General features: G+C 32.5%; 3 protein-coding genes across 11 annotated transcripts; 2 read left to right on the top strand and 1 right to left on the bottom strand.

Moving 5' to 3' along the window:
• The first annotated feature begins 266 nt into the window (after positions 1–266).
• LOC145942199 (cyclin-dependent kinase-like 4) lies at positions 267–7563 on the top strand. 5 transcript variants are annotated; one of them, XM_083048681.1, is made up of 6 exons: positions 267–633; positions 4226–4415; positions 5842–6189; positions 6317–6583; positions 6878–7036; positions 7251–7563. In XM_083048681.1, the coding sequence occupies exons 1-6, from the start codon at positions 566–568 to the stop codon at positions 7386–7388; spliced, it is 1170 nt and encodes a 389-aa protein (XP_082904807.1). In that variant the 5' UTR covers positions 267–565; the 3' UTR covers positions 7389–7563. The 5 variants fall into 5 exon arrangements, with proteins under 5 accessions (XP_082904807.1, XP_082904811.1, XP_082904810.1 ...); XM_083048685.1 differs by lacking the exon at positions 267–633 and adding an exon at positions 1646–1726; XM_083048684.1 differs by lacking the exon at positions 267–633 and adding an exon at positions 1730–1788.
• Positions 7564–8716: 1153 nt separating this feature from the next.
• Positions 8717–11188, top strand: Dnapol-epsilon58 (DNA polymerase epsilon subunit 2). Its single transcript, XM_083048679.1, has 4 exons — positions 8717–8925; positions 9148–9685; positions 10065–10748; positions 10833–11188. Exons 1-4 carry the CDS (start codon positions 8858–8860, stop codon positions 11103–11105), a joined length of 1563 nt encoding a protein of 520 aa, XP_082904805.1. The 5' UTR covers positions 8717–8857; the 3' UTR covers positions 11106–11188.
• Positions 11189–11292: 104 nt separating this feature from the next.
• Hph (HIF prolyl hydroxylase) lies at positions 11293–18692 on the bottom strand. Of its 5 annotated transcripts, none has more exons than XR_014426333.1 (7): positions 17931–18692; positions 16955–17652; positions 13844–13963; positions 13187–13397; positions 12356–12425; positions 11862–12031; positions 11293–11755 (listed from the first exon to the last, which is right to left on the bottom strand). XR_014426333.1 is itself a non-coding variant. In XM_083048680.1 (5 exons), the coding sequence occupies exons 1-5, from the start codon at positions 18325–18327 to the stop codon at positions 12412–12414; spliced, it is 1440 nt and encodes a 479-aa protein (XP_082904806.1). In that variant the 5' UTR covers positions 18328–18691; the 3' UTR covers positions 12077–12411. The 5 variants fall into 5 exon arrangements, 1 of the variants encoding a protein (XP_082904806.1); XR_014426332.1 differs by having other exon boundaries at positions 11303–11456; positions 11533–12031; XR_014426331.1 differs by having other exon boundaries at positions 11293–12031.
• Positions 18693–18706: the final 14 nt, after the last annotated feature.

The following is an 18706-nucleotide window of genomic DNA, read 5'->3' as shown; positions in this document are numbered from 1 at the left end:
AATATTAATTATAATATATCTTTTTGTACATTATCCATTGTATATCCTCGAAAATTAATATTTAAAAAATTAGTATAAAAATGATACAAAATTGTTAAATATAGTTTACTTTTAATGAATAATTTTATTATAATAATCTATAACATAATTTCATTTTTTAGCAACAATATAGAAAGTATGATAATTGTCTAATAATTTGTCTATAAAATTATATATACATAGATTATTTTTATATATTAAATATATTTTGAGATTTGTATGCGATACTTTCTCGAGCGAGACTGTTTTCCAGTATATATACGAATCAATCAAATTAAAGGGAAAGCAGGTGCGACGAATATCAAAAGGGTTGGCTCAAAGGATTATCGATCAGTCGGTCGACGTGGTTTCAGGCAAAAAGGACGCAGGAGGTTTCTCTATCAAAGTCACGCTAGTTCGGAAATAGACTGCGTCAACAATGTTGACACGACTTATCGAATCCACGACGGTCGCAATGCTGTTTGTCAGGTTGCAGCGCGAATATTATTTTCTTCGTAGCGTGAAATTCCTGTGAAGAAGCCTTCGAATGGACAAATGGCTCCAAGATAGGAAGCTCTGGCTATTCGGTAGCACACTGCCGTTGCTACCAAGGAGGTAAACATTAATGTCAAACGCAAAACACATCTCTATTCTGCTCGAATTAATTAAAATATCTATCTTTTTGAATATTTTTCGATATTTATCTGACTACGTCCTAGTATCCGCAATTGTTCTAATCTCTTCGACACAGATCTTTCACATAAACATAGTAATTATAGGTGTCTTGATCGTTTGACATTTAGTTCATTAGGGTCGATTCTCTAATCACCTTTTAAGATAAGAAAATAGATCTGTCCTAAGATTCTCACGAAATTCAAAGAAGACGTTCCGAATAATTCCGGTCTAATACAAATGAAAGATTTTATCCCGGATTGTTCCTCAATTATTATATTTTTTACGATACTATACACGAAATGTTTAGACTACGCATAATCTATAGAATCTGTATAATTATGACATTGCATATATATATAATATGGAGAATCATTGCTTTTAATGATTAATGATAAATTTTGCTACAATTTTGTTAATATTTCTCATATATAAAGGTACACTAAATTAAAATCTCATAAATAGTAGAAAATAAAAAAGAAATCTTATTTCGATTATTTACATTTTTCAATTTCGCTAGATTCACATTTTAATCTTTAAATTTTTATCAATTATTATTTTTTAAAATAATTTTATATCTGTATTCTATATATTATAGAAACAGGCAGATATTACTTTCGAAATACTTTTTGCGGTCTTCTATTGAAATAATAATAATTTCACAAGAAATAAAAAAAAAGAATACTTTATATTTATTTATTATACTTTATATTTTATTTCTTATATTTTATTATATTTTTGCTCCACTATTTTATATTTATGCAGTAAATTAAACGAGAAGACTGCAAATAGCGATAGCTATTTACATTCCTTGATCATCCTAAAGTCTTACGCCATCCGGATGTTTTCGTGCTTTACATTGCGTAACTATACAATAACCGCTATAGAAAGAGTTCGTCCAACAGTCAGGAACATTTCGATCTCTTTCACGGTCAGGATATATAGACGCATACTCGGAGCGTAATATCGATTGTCAATAATCAAGAGTTGAACATTAACGTAAAGCGGCGGTTCTTCAACGTATTAGTACTGTCCGGTATGTTCGCCAACGAGGGTGACCTGGCAAGAGTATTCCATGAACTCCATTCTTAGGTTTTTGTACGTATCAATTGTTTTGTTTTACCTCTTTCCTTCTTTCTTTCTCTTTTTTTCTCTTTCTTTCTCTTTCTTTTCTCTTTATCGAAATGTCATGCTTGTCATCAGGTATTCATTGAACGTTGTACGTCAAATCGAATTATTCTTTCATCGAATCTGCAGAATACGAGGAATTGAAAAATTATATAAAAAGTTTATATTATTCATTTATGTCTATTTTTTGTATTAAAACTTTTCTCGAAAAAATAATCATATATATTGTACATAAATGTTCGATTAAATTGATTTATGTTAAAAGAGCGCGTGTGCTTGCATTTTCACATTTTTTAAGGCTCCTGGCTCCTTGCCGACCATGTCGAAATCGTGACGTCAGAGGCGAGAAAACACACGCTAAAATTTCTTAGATGCCATTTCGAAATAAAAAAAATAAGGGAAAAGGATAGTTTTCGGGGGTTTTTAAGAGTGTGCTAAAGCCATCTGAAGTGCCGTTTAATCGAAATATCTTTTCATTAAAAAATGGCATCTAAGAATTTTCAGCGTGTGCTTTCTCGCCTCTGACGTCACAATCCAATATGGCCGCGGTGAGCACCCAGGAGCCTTAAAGAAAAAAATAAAAGAATACTCTATTCTACTTTCTTTCTAAGCTTTAAATAATTTTACAAGTGACAAATGTTCTAAAAGTGAAACATATTTTTAAAATAGATCAGTATATTGAAAATTAATTACTTAATAATTCTCTAGTATATTAATTTGACATTTCTTTTAAAAAACAAAGTTAATTAAAATTTATATTCTGCATATTAATAATTGCAATTTTTAATAAAACAAAGCACGCTTTCGTGAATTTAGCCGTTTAACGTTTTCATACTTTAATAACCTGGCATAGCTGGCATATTTCTGTTTGTCGATCATTACTTCCATTATAGCACGCATCCGAATGCATCAATTAACTTTCAAAATTAATTCATACAGTTTATCTTATTCAAAATTATGGTACGTACGTACGCGATCACGTCAATATGATAAACGACATAAAGTTCGCGAACTATCGACAATGCATACCACAGTGGTAAGATATCTTTAATTAAGTCAGTAACCTCCTCAAGTAATTGTAGAGAAGATTGAATATTAATATTAAATATTAGACAATTCAATAAATATAATTGTTATAAAAATAATATTAAAATAAATTGTACGAAATAAATATTCTTGAAAAGGTGATTAACAGCTGTCAATGTATTTTTAAATTGTTCAGTAAAATGTTTACTGATATTTAAAAGAAACAATATTGTTTTCTGATAGTAACTGTTGAGATACATCAGACACTTTACATATCGCGAGACAATTAAAATTATGAATGCAAGTTTATGAGTGAAAATGGAAATATTATATAAAAAACAAAATATCTTGATTTTTAAAATCAATTCTACATTTTACACGTATTTTTTCATATATGTAGTAGAATCAGCTTCTCAATTATTCCATCAATAATGAATTTTAAAAACATATATCAATTTTTTTATTAATTATATTATAGTTGAATAATAAATTCATATAAAGAGCTTATTGAATCATGTTAGTTCATGAAATTATTTGTGATATAAATCAATACTCTTCTTTGATTGTGTATTAAATATTAAAAAGCATTTCGTCGAACAAATATTTTCTTATATTCTTCGTGTAATATCTTAATCTAAATTTCTATTAATTTGAGATTCTATCAAATTTCTACTATAATTGCTTTCGAGGAAAATAAGCATTATTCGATAATTGATAACCGAATAACGATTGCAGTAGCATTATATTATCGCTATACCGAAACATCATACTATTTTAGAGCATCAATATGTACCGATATTATTTTGGTTCGGTATTATTGCAAGTAACTCGTTTGCAAGTCTGGTCTGTCGCGTCTGCGCTATAAGGGTAGGGTTCGAATAAAGCAAAACTTGCGGGGCAGCTTGACCCCTGGTCATCCATCGGGATAGAGACAGTCTAACTGGTACCGTTCCTCGTGATACTATGCTCTTTACGCAACAATTGACATCGTTACCATGCCTTGCCAAATATAAAAAGTGGGTATTCGAGAACATTGGAAAAAAGTTGTACGATTTTTGTACTCTCAGAAACAATAAAATCGTTTAAATATCAAATAAATTTTGCACTCTTAATAAAGTATTTAATTAAAATTAAATTCTTTAAAAAATAAAATACAGACGAGGAGTTAAATAATTAGATCTTAATTTTCAAAAATATCAAGATAATATTGTGGCAATTTTGGCTAAATAATTTTCTCGAATTACGAAAAAAAATTTTTTGTTCCGGGTTATTTCGAATTAATTTTTTTTTTAATGTGCCTGATGACATTATTTTTGTTTTAAACGCGTTTAAATTTTATTTAAATTTATTAATAATTTTGAGGGATGATTTTTGTACACAGGGGCCGGGCGCCGAGCAAAACCATGGAACGTTATGAACGTTTGGCACGACTCGGCGAGGGTAGCTACGGCGTTGTCTTCCAGTGTAGGGATCGGCAAACTGGAAAACTGGTGGCTGTCAAGAAGTTTCAGCAGACCGAAGATGATCCTCTAATACGTAAGATCGCGCTCCGGGAAATACGTCTGTTAAAGGTCAGTTCTTATCTTTAACATTGCAGCTTTTATAAACTACTGAAGCAAATTTAAAGAGATCTCTCTTATGACACGATGTCAATTGAAAGTATATAATTGATAAGACAATAGCAGAACGTAATTGAAAATAATCGATAAAAGGTCAATAAAATAATACTATTTTTCAAATTTAAATGACCACTAATGAAATTTCTTCGAATTATAGATCTATATATAAAATTACTTATGATAAAAAGCTAATATTAAGATATATGAAAAAAAAAATCACAATAATTTTGATTTTTATGATAAAATGATAACAATTGCAAAATATTTTTTATAATTGCAATTTATCAATTATCAATTAAAAACCGAAAAATTCTTATCATTCTTTTTTTCTGTCAAGCTAGCAAAAGTGACTAAAAAAACCTGTAATAACAAATACCGTATGTAAAATTTCCGCTTTTAATATAAATAACTAAACGATAAACTAAATAAAAAACGATATACATAATTTTCGAAGTTTTCCGCGCGATTCGATCAATCCACGATAGAATAACTAACTAAGTTCGCCGAGGGTCATATTCGTGCGAGGTGAACGACCTCCGTAACATCCGCGATCGCTAGTTCTCATCTATAGATAGAATGATGGTCAGCTTCGATAATTTCGGTCATCTAAGAATTATTAATAAAATTATTAAATGTAGATATATTCAAAATATTCTACATATATTTTTTTACTAATATCCTTATTTCGAAATATATTGTGAATTCAATTATCGAAAAAAAAAATTCGGGGACAGATTTTACGAAATATGACTGTGAGAAGATCGATTTCTACATTTAACGAAATTTCTTCCATCGTCTACGGTAGAATTAAAGCGACGGGCACTCGAAACGATGGAGTACCCTCTCACGTGTGGAGGAAGTTACGTTCTTATTTATGCGATAAGAAACTCGCATATACACAAGTGCAACACACTGGTTGCGAGAAGTAGCCAACGGTCAATACCGGGCGGCGGTCAATATCTTGGCGTGTTCCGGTCTTTACCGACCTTTATCGTTACGATCATCAGCGTGGGTTCACCGCCAAACATATGCACATTCAAATAGGTCCCTTGAAGCCCCCGCGACATTTTGACATTTTACTTCAAGGCTGTTCCCTTCGACAAAAGTGTATACTGTATTATATCAGGATATCCTTTTAGAAATAAACAGCATTCTAAAATTTCTTCCCGATACTTTACATAAAGGAAGTCTGTAATTATGAATACAATATAGGATTATTTTAGAATCGAGGTCAAACATAAAAGATCAAAAATGAAAGAAGAAAAGTTATCAGGAACGCGCCAAGATTACTGATCAGCCTACCTCGTAAATTCTTCGCGTAATTAATCCTATTCGTATAATCGAAATTAGGAGAATTAACCGCTTCTCTTTCGTATAGAATCTCAAGCACCCGAACCTGATCAATCTACTGGAAGTCTTTAGACGGAAGAGAAAGTTACATCTAGTATTCGAATATTGCGAGAACACACTTTTGAACGAGATGGAGAAGTACCCTAGCGGTTGTCCGGATCTCACGACCAGGCAGATCACCTGGCAGATTCTGCAGGGTGTCGCTTATTGCCATCGCCTCGGATGCGTTCACAGAGACGTGAAGCCGGAAAACATCCTCATTACCGCCGAAGGCGTGGTGAAATTATGCGACTTTGGATTCGCGCGTATGCTCAGTCCGGGTGAAAACTATACGGAGTATGTCGCGACCAGGTGGTACAGAGCACCAGAATTACTGGTAAATATCACATATACATTTCTCAAGTCGTTTACTTGAGATATTTACAGAATAAATGTTGAACGATAAGAACTTTCAATTTTAAATAAAATAAAATCTTTGTTTAATTACGTGTTTTCCGGAACAGGTCGGAGACACACAGTACGGAACTCCGGTCGACGTGTGGGCGATCGGTTGCGTGTTTGCGGAATTAATACGGGGCGAAGCATTGTGGCCAGGCAAATCCGATGTAGATCAGTTGTATTTAATAAGAAGAACGCTGGGCGATCTCTTACCGCGACACATGGCTATCTTTCAGCAGAACGAATTCTTTACCGGCATTACTCTTCCAACACCGCAAACACTTACGCCTCTCGAAGATGCTTTACCCCGTGGAAATAATAGTCCTGTACAGGTAATGGCAACAAATTTGCTTTAATTACAGAAAATGCAAAATGAAACATAATAAAAAATATTAATTAATATCAAGCAGAAATTTTGAGTAAAAAAATTCAGATAAATATATTCAGTAAAATATATAAAGAATTTCAAAAGTTATTACTCAAAATTTCAGAGAAATATCATATGTACAGATGTATCAAATGTATTCGTCAACCGAAATAATTATAGGAGATAATAAATCAAGTATTAAAATATATATACTCAAATTATTTTGGGAGTAATTATCGTATAAATATTTTGTTGACAGTTGGATTTCCTGAAAAAATGCGTGGATAAAGATCCAAATGAAAGGTGGACGTGTGAACAATTGTTGCGACACTCTTACTTTGACAATTTTTATTTTAAAATGCCGGACGTCGAGACGGAAGAATTCGAAAAACTTAAGAAATATCGAGAACGTTCTCGGGTAAGTTTAATGAATAATGAAATAGTCAGAAAATATAAATCGAACAATATGAAGAATGGATTTTCTGTCGATTCTATCCTACGATTTTGTCGACAGGCGAGATTTGACATCTTTTCCACAATTTGAATAATAATATTAATAATATTAAATAATATTAAATTTAAATAGGGGAAAAAAGGAGATTGAGATAAAAAACATGTGTTCATATTTACAGAATACTAACTACAGTCAAATGATATTACCGCAATTACCCAAGGCTGGCCCTTCTGTTCATAGCCACAGTGAAAATCGACCGAAGAGTTCTTCGATACATCAACAAAATTTTGACCATCTACCTACTATAAGAGGTTAAATCTAATCTCCTCTGTGATTGTGTATATATTTTCCTAAGCTTTTTAAGAATGTTCACGTTAATTTATAGAATTCTATAAAAATGATTGTTATCCTTTTATTTATATTCGCACATTTTACTCAGAGTTTAAGAACTTTTTCCTTTAGATTTTGATTTTCTTTTTATATATAGAAGTAAACGCGTGCAATTTATGTATATCTCTTATAATAAAAGTTTGATATAAAATGAAAAATTAATTTTTGGTATATTGTTATATATTGTAGCAAGATAGAGGCAACTTGAAAGTTACCACTACAACTATAGGATGTTCTATCTTAATGAAAACCTCAATCTTAAAGGAAACAATAGCATAAAAAGACAAATAGATCTATTATTTAACAATATAATTTAGAGAGAAAAATAAACGACATTAATAGTAATAAAGAGGATTAATATACATTATATTCTTACGTAACATATTTCTTATATAATCTCATCAGAGGATGCTCGTGTCTTTCATCCTCTGGCACATAAGTTTGTTGCAATTTAAACCAACCTATGTGAAGTCCTATGAATACTGGTAACATGACGCATAAGGTAACGTTGTTTTGTATGACATTTTGTATGCCTTTGAAAGACTTTTTCACATTAGGCAACTGCATTTTTTATCATGCGATAGCTGTTAACGTTCACAATTACTTTTACTCTACTATACCTGAAAATATACAGAGGAATTCCTTTTAACGCAAAATATATAAAATGAAGCATTCAGGATATTGATCGAAAAATAATTCTTTATGAGTGTACTTATAAATTGCAACAAATTATGCAATATAGAATATACAGTATCTTTCTTGATAATATTAATAATTAAAAAAATACAGAAATATAAAAAAATGCAAAACGTGGAAAAACATCAAGATGTATATAATAATATATCATTAATATATTTTTTACCGATAATACTAACCTATATAGCGATTAGCGAAAATACTTGAACAATTTATCTTCGTGAATTGATTCAAATCGTAGACTTATCCTCGAGCAATACACGGATTTGTTTTTGCGACGATCAAACAATTTATTATATAAATATAACAAATCGGTCTTGGTCGAAACTCATTTGCCGTTTCCGTACGTAAATTTTATATCGTTTGATCGACCAATCAAAATAAAAAAGTCGTTATAGTTTTGGCTGTGTTCTAAAATCTACTTGTTCGGTAAAGTAGCTGCGATTGACCAATCAAGACAATCTTTGTTCCTTCTATCCTGATTGGTCGATCAAACAATATCTACTTTGACGAGTAAATTTTAGAACAAACTTTTGTAGGCTCGAAAGGCGGGAAAAATACGCGTTTTCTTAACCTTCTTTAATGATGAAAATAATTAATTTTCGCTTGATAGACACTGTCTGATTATTTTAATATTGCGTTTGTGTGCGTTTTTTTATTCGTAATTATTTTAGTAATTTGTATTCTTGTGTAACGACAATGGCTGACAATAAATGTGTACAAATGATACAAACAAACTTTTCCTTATATGGTCTAGTATTGTCTAGGCAAGTATTTTGCATTATATATATTATATATTTTTAAAAAGATATTAAGTAAGATATTACATGTAGCATGAGTAAACTTCAAAACAAATTATTCAAGGATAAATATTTTTTCATCAATTTTTCATAGTCTTATTTCTATTAAAATATCTATTTATATATATATTTAAATTATTTACCTTTATACATAATTGAATGTATTTATAATTGTTTATGTTTTCTCAGGGATCTCAGAGTATCTCTTGCAAAACAGCTGTTAAAGATACCAGAAGACGAACGTGAATCTTGGCTGAATCGCATTATAGAGCTGGTCCTAGCACAAAACTTGAATGATCCGCATGTTAGTGCTGAACATATAAAACTTGCCATAGAGGAGTGTCTAGAACCAAATAAATTGAAAGATACAGAAACAGTATTTAATGTTATAAGCGGATACGATATACCAAAAATAAGATATGACATTTGCAAGAAAAAGTTTATAATTGACAATGAAAACTCGTATCCTGAAACGCAATATAAGTCACTAATTTTTAAACATCGTTTTGAAATGGTGTGGTACAAAACTTTGAGACATAAACAGTTTCTGTCTTCTAAATTTGAGAAACAGCAGACAGATAAGACGAATATAATACCTATAGAATATCTGTTGAGCGAACTGAAAACAGGAAATGTATGTGTAATGGGTCTGATAACGCAATTAACAGAGGATCAATATTATTTGGAAGATACAACTGGAACCATCAAAATCGACTTTAGCAGTACAATATCCTTTACAATATATAATCATTTACAATAAATCTAATTATAATATCCAGCTTTGCTTTAAAAGTAATTTTTTAAAAAGAAGTTTTTAGTGAAAGTAAAGTATGCAAGTGTTTCATATTATATTGGTATGTAAACATTTTCTATGCATTCTGTTTCGGAATGCTATCAAAACTTGATAATTTTCAAAACAACTCGGAAAAAATTCATTTCTAGATTCACGTATACATATAAAATATTTTCTCATTCTTGCAGCATTAATATTTTTTATCTTTCAATAACATTGTATAAAATGAATATATATTTCCCAATAGAATAAAATCTTTGGGATATAAGACCAACAATCAGGAACCAGTTATTTTCCTTACATCCTGCCTTACGATTTTCAGGATACTTTCATTATGGAAGGCTGTATAGTAATAGTTAATGGTGTTTATAACGATGATGTATTACAAATAAAGCATATCAACTTTCCACCAATAGAATCGTCAGAGAGTTTGCGATCAGATTTTGGTGATACCAATACATTTGGCGGACCGCATAATCTATCTCTGAAAATGTCAGAAAAGTTACAAGTTCACCAAGAGAACAATCCAGACGGCATGATAGTATTCATAGCAGAACTATGGCTAGACATGCCAAACGTGTTACAAAAATTTAAAATAGTGATGGAAGGTTACATGGATTATCCTCCTATAGCTTTTGTGTTATGCGGTCATTTCTTGAGCTTTCCTACGAATATAAGTAGCGCGCAAGCCTTGATAACGGGTTTTAAAAATTTGGTCGATATAATAACACAGTACCCAAACATAAAAGAATATTCCAAATTTGTTTTCGTACCTGGTCCACATGATCTAGGCTCGCCTAAGATTTTGCCGAAGCCTCCTTTACCCAAGTGCATCATCGAGGAAGTCACGAAAATGGTGCCGAACGCTATTTTCACCACAAATCCTTGTAGAATACAATACTGTACAAAAGAGATTGTGGTATTGAGGGAGGATATGTTGACAAAGATGTGCAGGAACGCTCTTCGTTTCCCGAAAGAGGAACATTTCTTTAAACATGTAAGTAATCGTGTTTCTTACAAACTACTGTCAAAAATGCGTAATGTTTAACATCAATGTTGATGTAAAAAATTGTTTTTCTAGTTCGCCAAAGCTATCATCAGCCAATCGCATTTGACTCCTGTGCCTCTCCAAGTTGTTCCCATCTATTGGAAATATGACCATGCCCTGCAAGTGTTTCCAACGCCAGATCTCATAGTGATCGCTGACAATTTTGGAACATACACGACCAACTATTCGGATTGTTATGTGATAAATCCGGGAATGTTTTCCAAAAACAATTTCTCGTTTCAAGCTTACGTGCCTGCCATCAATCAGATCCAAGATTGTCAGCTTCCAAACGACATTGACGTTTGAAAAATTTTGTTAAAAAATCTAATTATTTGATAACTCATAGCGCTACTATGCTGGATCAATTAATATATGTATATATATATATATATATATATATGCTAGTCTTTCATAATTTTATATATTTATTTTACTTTGATAACAAAATCTTGTTTAATTTTACAATACTTTGAAAACGTGCCGGGAATAAATCACTTAAATCATAACTTTTGTGGTACTAAACGCAAAACAAATTAAATTCAAAAAATTAAAGTAATTTAATCACACGAGAAAGACTTAAGGATGAGGGGAGATAAAAATGAAGAATAATTTCTTCTTACAATTAGTCCTCTCTCTGTGTGTCCAATAATATTACAGCTGGAAATATTGAGAAGTAATTTTATAGTAATTAAAAAAAAAACAGAATATTTGTATAATATCATGAACATAATACCTCTTTCTAATTCTCTCCATATGTTTCTGTTACATTTCCTATATTAAGATGACTAATAGGATTTTACGTCAGACTTTCCGAATAGGAGACAAGTTTACTCTTTCCTATCGATTCATATAAATAGCTACATATAGTATTAAACACAGTGTTTCTCTGCCACTTTGCAATGTACATAACATTATACAGGTACAAACTGGGCCCCAATTTATCTCAATTCGTCGCACTGGAAGCATAAGTCAATTACTGGCCATAGTAAACCAAGCATGATCATTATGTAAGCGTAAAAAGTCATCAATGTTAATAGTAACATTATAACTGATAATACTAACATTACATCATCTTTGTGTGTGAGCAATAATAATAATTTCTTTAGCAACCAGCATATCAATATTGCTAAGAAATATTATATATAGCGCAGCATTAAGAAGAATAATAAATGTTGATACATAAATTTACTTGAAATACGATCAAGATGTACAATATCTGCATTAGTGAATCTCTGGAAGAATTTCTTTTTGTACATTATATATTCTACATATTTGTCGCTTAAAATATTCCAAATGCAACATGCTTTAAGGATCGTTAATATATTTTACATAACAGAAATTAATGATCGACACAAGTATATAAGAGTTTTCTTCTCAAAATATAGGAAGCAGATTTCAGACGTTTTGAATATTGGTTGCAAAGTGCGAACATAGAATCTCCGAAATCGAAATGAACGATTATACATATATAAGTGTAAATTGCAACAACTACACACATTAATTCATCACATATATTACAGTTTTTTTTACATCTGTAAAAAAAAGTTTGCTCTTACACTTCTATTGCACTTCCTCGTAAACACGCATTGTCCGATATAATTTTTTTCGTATGCTATTCAATTCCTCCTGCAAAAATTATAATACATTAATAATACATAATATTTTATATAAAAGTGTAATTTTAGTCCAATCGTAATAAGTTCGTACTCTATGTCTCGCGAACTTTTTCTTCATATAGTTCTCTTAAAAAATAAATTTATAAAAAGCTAAGTTATTATCTATATTTGTAAATAAAATTGTTATTACAATTTTATAGCTGCAAATAATATGCCTATACATAATAATAGTACTTACAAATATGTATTTATAAAATAAAAGAAAGACAAATAATTAGAAAGATATACGCTCCAAATTTAACTAAAACATATAATTACTCAAAGTTTGTTTTACTCTCTTATATACTGTTTCTTTCACTTATATATATTCTTCAGATTAATTTAAAATTTATTTTTTTATATAAAACTTTAATGCTATCTTTTTTCATATTTTAGTGTTTCGACTTAATAAACAAAAAAAATGTATTGAAATTTAACAGCGTTTTTTTTTTAAACTTTGAGTGATATCGCATGTGTTCGCATGTAGTTAACATACAGTTCATAAGATATGGAAATGCGAAGAATTACTACACTGTCATTTGAAATTATAATTTTAGCTAATTTATACATCAACAATATGCATTATAAAAATGAAGATCAAATTTTTATTTAACTTTATAAGATATATCTTGGATTAATTTTTCATTGCAATCATCATTGATATTTTATGCAAAAATGACTAGTTTATGTATCGGAGAAAGAGTAAAGAAATAAATGCGATCGTTTACGCACTTTCTTTTTGATATCTCCGGCAAGCCTGATTCCTTTCCTCGGCGTCGAAGTACCATAGTGTGATAGCGTATCTCGTTTTGTACGCTGGTTGCACTTCGTGCGGATTCCGCCTATCAGACCAGAAAAATAATATCCTGTCGAAAAGAGGTTCGATATCTGCTACTTGATCGCGCCATCCTTCGGGGAATATCCTCAAAAGTCCGCCATTCTCCTGCGTAAAGTAGAACAAATATGTAATTATTTATACATTCTGTCATTATATACACTATTATATACGATCTTGACGATCTTGTACTTGTACTCTACTTCTTTTGCTTCAAGAACGACGTTACATTTACAAGATCTAATTAAGGCTTCTAATTCGTCAAGATAATATCATGGACTATGACGTTTCGAAAGGAAAGAGCCAACTTTGTAACCATTTAAATGATAAGATGACTTAATTGTTGACAATTGAATGGATTATGAATATGGAGTGGACTAGTGTATTACAAATCCCTATAGATCTTTGTATATACAATCAGTTGCTTGAAATATTACGATATTTATAAAAACGCGAAAGTTCTTCGTGTAAACGGACTTTCCTCGTACATAATGAGTATAATGACGTAATAGATATAATTACAAACTTATTAATATACATATATGGAATTGCACCTTGATGTCCCAATCCCGGTTAAGATAATAAATAGCCGTGATGCAACGTCCATCTCGATTAGGATTATCCACATGTTTCACGTAATGCGAACCGTGACCGGGATAACAAGCCACCATTGCCTGGAACATTTAAAAAAAAGATTTTATTAAAATCGTAATCTCGTAATCACAAATTATATTATGATCAGCTTTAGCTAGTAAAGCGAGTTCTAAATATATTCGATTATTAAAATATCAGATTTTATATGATATACAAAGAAAAAAATATGGCATATTTTATGTTCAAATAAAAGTAAAGAAATGTGTTATCTCTCTCTCTCTCTCTCTACTTTAAATTTGATATAAATATTTTTCACACATACATTATATCCTATTATGTGATTAATATTTATATTTTAAGTTAAAAAAATAACAAATGTTTAATATCTCTTTAAGTTCAAAAAAATATATGAATACTAGACGAGTCAAAATGTATTTTGAATGACCGTACAAATTGTATCATAAAAAAAGAAAAAAATGAGGAAGGCGGAATCATATAATAATGCACGACTGACGCATATTGACATGTGTCACATTTAAATATGAAAGGAAAGATAAGTAAGAGTTGTGAAGGATGAGTAAGAGTTGTTCCGTGTCAGATAAATTTGTGAAAAAATGTCAGTCTTTTTAAAATATTTGTTTACAAAAGTAAAAATATAATTAAAAATTAAATTATTATTCGTACACGCATTTTAAAAAACTTAATAAAGTGGAAAGGGAGAGAGAGAGAGAAAGAAACTGTACTTTATATGACGTTTTAGTCACATGAATAATTATTTGTCACATTTAAATGCAACAGATAAAATGCAATGATCACATCAACGGACAGAATATATATTTCGCATTTCTTTTTATCTTTCCCGATTATCGAATGATATATCACTATGCTTACGACGCAGCAATTAATTGATTGCATCAAACACGTATTTTACGTGCGAATTATATTTTTTTCTGATAACGAAATATGTTTATTGCAAAAAAAGATCTGGTGATAACGTTAGAGTTCTTACTAGTGTAATAATTCTTGTGTCAATTCTTAATTTTTTTTAGCAATGTAGAAAAAATAGAATATTATTTTTTCTCTAAGCACATGTTTCCTTTTAACTGTAGACTCTTTTTAATAAAGTTAGATCGAGTTGAAAGAATTGGCCATTCAAAGAAAGATGTAAGGGTAAAGGGTCATCCTAAATCCATTTATAATACGTAATATGTACGCTTTATTATACACGATCATTATCATCTGACTGATTCATACGTCGAGAAATATAAAAAACTGCATTTATAAATGAAGATTAGATAGACGTTCAGACTCGATTTTCGAAGGCATATCCTCTTTATCGAGATGTCCTTGAGACTAAATTTCATCATACTCTTGACAATCCATAATTCAATATTTGAACGTATTTCTTCAAAGTTCTCTTGAAAATCACGTACGTTAAATGAATAATATTCTAATTTATTTAGTAAAAAAAAATGTATTAATCGCGACCGTCAGTTTCTTTTATTCATTAGCTGTTATTCGCTCATCTTTCATAAGAATAAGATCTCGCTCATCTTTCATAAAAACATCTACAACCGACGCATCTCAAATATGTGTATTACTGCAAATATTAGCACATACGCGTGTAAGTTATAGCACAACTGTAAAAACAAGTACGCAAAATAAATATTTTGTGAATCGAATGTGTTAATATACATACATGTCCTTGTCTCTCATTGCGTGTATGAGAGAGTCGGATATGTAACTAAAAATAGACACTGATAAATCATACGAAAGAACAATAACGTAATCGTATCGAATAATTATTAAACAGGTACGGGAGTTTAATAAATTGCAATACAATCGCGAACAATACGAGAGATATCCTGTATCTGTTGATTAAATAAGAATCGATATTTATGGAATTCTCGATAACATTATATTCAATTTTTGATTATTGAAAAAACATAGCTATGTAAAAGGAAATTAAATCTATCGAAAGATTAAATTTTGTATAATTATATTAAATTCCTCTTTCAACGATATTTTTTTACTAAAGAATTCTCCAATGTATTATTACGTATTCTCTCTCTCTCTCATGATTATCCTTTATAGCAATGATAATATTTTTTGAAATAAAGATAATTTTTCAGAAAAAAAATTGTAGAGATAAAAAATAGAAGAGAAAATTTTAAAGTTTTACACACAGAAAGACTTATAAAAATCACCTCCCATTGTATAATTTTTCTTATTAGAATATTAATTAATATATTCTAATAATATTATAATTAACATATAAATATTAGAATATAATTGATATATGTATTCTATTAAGAAAAAAATCGACGTATTTCAACTATTATATGTACATATTTTTTACCATATACATATATACTAAATCTCTAAAGAGTTCGTAGCATTTAAATGTCCGTCAAATGTTATATCATAAAAAATTATTATAACTCTTCGTCGAGCTAGAGACGAAGAGAAGAGGTTTCTAACCGGAAATGTTTGTTGCCAAAATTTCGTCCATCGGACACCGACTCGCCCGATTCAGCAGTCGGGCGGGAGGACTCGTAATACGAAACGAAACGAATGATGTGATTCGCGCGAGTCGATGTGAGAGTATAGAGAAAGAAGGTGGGAGTACGCGCGGCCTACGTGACTGACTGCACTTGGCGCTATTCCTTCCCACTCTCCGCCTCCTTTCGGCAATACTCCTCTCTCTCGCAGATGATGATTACATTTTTGGAATCCTGACCTTGGTCTATCGCATTCACCTCGGCGCGTGTCATCGCGACATTCCCGGAAAGCATCCAATGCAAAATCATATATATATATCCCGGGACGCCTGTCTTGTCAATATTTTCCTCATCTTACAGGCTGCAATTGACTACAATTGCGTGAAAGAGAAGGATATTATGCCTCGTTTCGTTTCGTTAAATAAATTTCGGATTACGTGGATGTTAAATACGCAGCTGTCTTACATCGGCCTCGCTGTTATTCGAGATGAATGATTCTAATGAATTTCTTTTAAGATTAGGTAAAATTAATATATATATATATATAACATAAACGTGACGCACACTTACTTTTGTTCTCCCGGTGATCGTATAGTTTCCTATCTTTCCGTTATTGCGCATCTTATTGGCTCTCATGATGATTGCATCAACCCGCGATATCAGCATGCCAACAGTCTGACACTGATGTTCCTTTCCATCCAACCATATTATCTGATCGCCGCGTATCGTCTTTAAGTCATTTGCGCTACCCTTATTAGAAACCAACTGTCCGTCCTTAAATAATCCGGCACTGTACATATATAAAACCTCGTTTAGCACCGCTAAACCCTTCTCCTTGCCTAGAAACTTGTCCACCACGCACACACCGTACTTGTCCATGTCTCTTATCACATATTGGCAAATTTTGTCAATGAACTCCTCGAAATTATTCCTATGTAGAAAAGGGGGCAAGAGTTCCTCCTCCCGACCCAACCGCACCTCCGGAAAGTTCTTCATCCCGTTGTGATGCTGGGCCGGCAGGCCGAGGTCCGCGTTGCTCAAGCTGTCGAAGATCTTCGAGCTCTCTAAATCAGGATTCAGGAGCTCGGCTCGTGCACCTAGTATAGTGTCCTCCGAGCTACCCTCGTACGTTATAGGCGACGTCCAACCGTCCACCTTGTTGTTACGCCCGCTTCTCGTTCTCCCGCCGTTTGATTTCTTCTTAAGATTCTGATTCTCCTTCCGCTCCTGTTGACGACTCGCTCCGTTCTCCCCTTGCGTAATGGAATCTATAATCAGAGACGAGTGTGTACATACAAACTTTCTGTCATGTTCATCAAAGTCGATGGATATAATTAATAATATATTAATCTAAAGCACATATGGATAGACCTCTTCAAGTGGTATCCAACAATAAAACACTGTATTGCTAATAATACAGCTTGCTATTTATATCGCAATTTTATCATTGACAAGACATGTTTATTACTGCGCAATAGCGAAACCCGATAGCGCGGGTTCGTTGCAGCTGAAAGAAAGAAAAACAAAAAAAAACACACAAGCATACCTGCTTGATGCTTCGCGTTCCGATCCGAGGTAAGATTCAACGCATCCGAGACGGGGATCTTGCTTAGGTTAGAAACCAGAGCGTTCACGACGCGGGATTTGCGGACAGGCTGCTCCTGCTGCTTGGACGGGGTCTCGCGATTCCTACTCGTCGTTCCAGCAGCGCAATAAGGCTCCTCCGCGACCAGGTTGTCGCAAGCGGGATGAGTCGCGCAGAAGTCCCGGTGACGTTTCCAGTCGCGTCTCTGGTGCTCTTTGGTGCAGTAGAAGACGGCCTTGCAACGCGAACACCTAAGCAGCTTGTCGGTCTTGTCGCAGACCGCGCAGATCATCCGCGACGTACCTGTACACCTGTCGTCGAGCGTGGTTTGCGCGCGACTGACCATCCGCCCGGACATGTCGGCGCGTTTATACGCGGGGTCCTTACTCCGCGGCTCGCGGCGACATTTCCTCGCTCCTGGAAAGTCGCTCTTCCGTCCTCGCTTCGCCGCGTACTTACGGAATCCCGCTTCTCCCTTTCATCCGGTTCGCGCTGCCGCCGTTCAGTGTCGCGGCGAACTGGACTGGCGCCTCCAGGTCCAGGGTCGTCAGGAACATCGTATCTCCGCGTACGTATGTACATACATACGCCCGGAATACGTCCTCCTCGGGCTTCCTGCTTTCTTTTAAACTGTAAAAATATATATGCGAAAAGCGCGATAAACAGAGACGCGGAAGAAAAATTCGCGATTTGTTCCACCAGGATTCAGCCACAACGCATGTAGGATACCTAGATGC

This window comes from Prenolepis imparis, unplaced genomic scaffold (assembly GCF_030444845.1).
Source record: "Prenolepis imparis isolate NDT839.2.m4 unplaced genomic scaffold, iyPreImpa1.0 SCAF_10, whole genome shotgun sequence".
Lineage (NCBI taxonomy): Eukaryota > Metazoa > Arthropoda > Insecta > Hymenoptera > Formicidae > Prenolepis > Prenolepis imparis.
The sequence above is the reverse complement of the archived record's forward strand: the minus strand, read 5'-3'. Positions and strand labels throughout refer to the sequence as shown.

Coding starts and splice junctions, on each gene's coding strand:
- LOC145942199 (XM_083048681.1), top strand. CDS start 566: ATGGACAAATGGCTCCAAGATAGGAAGCTCTGGCTATTCGGTAGCACA. Junction 6,190..6,316: donor ACAGAGCACCAGAATTACTG/GTAAATATCACA, acceptor TTTCCGGAACAG/GTCGGAGACACACAGTACGG. Junction 6,584..6,877: donor GAAATAATAGTCCTGTACAG/GTAATGGCAACA, acceptor TTTTGTTGACAG/TTGGATTTCCTGAAAAAATG.
- Dnapol-epsilon58 (XM_083048679.1), top strand. CDS start 8,858: ATGGCTGACAATAAATGTGTACAAATGATACAAACAAACTTTTCCTTA. Junction 8,926..9,147: donor TATGGTCTAGTATTGTCTAG/GCAAGTATTTTG, acceptor ATGTTTTCTCAG/GGATCTCAGAGTATCTCTTG. Junction 10,749..10,832: donor AGGAACATTTCTTTAAACAT/GTAAGTAATCGT, acceptor TTGTTTTTCTAG/TTCGCCAAAGCTATCATCAG.
- Hph (XM_083048680.1), bottom strand. CDS start 18,327: ATGTCCGGGCGGATGGTCAGTCGCGCGCAAACCACGCTCGACGACAGG. Junction 13,964..16,954: donor CGATCACCGGGAGAACAAAA/GTAAGTGTGCGT, acceptor TAAATGTTCCAG/GCAATGGTGGCTTGTTATCC. Junction 13,398..13,843: donor ACCGGGATTGGGACATCAAG/GTGCAATTCCAT, acceptor TACTTTACGCAG/GAGAATGGCGGACTTTTGAG.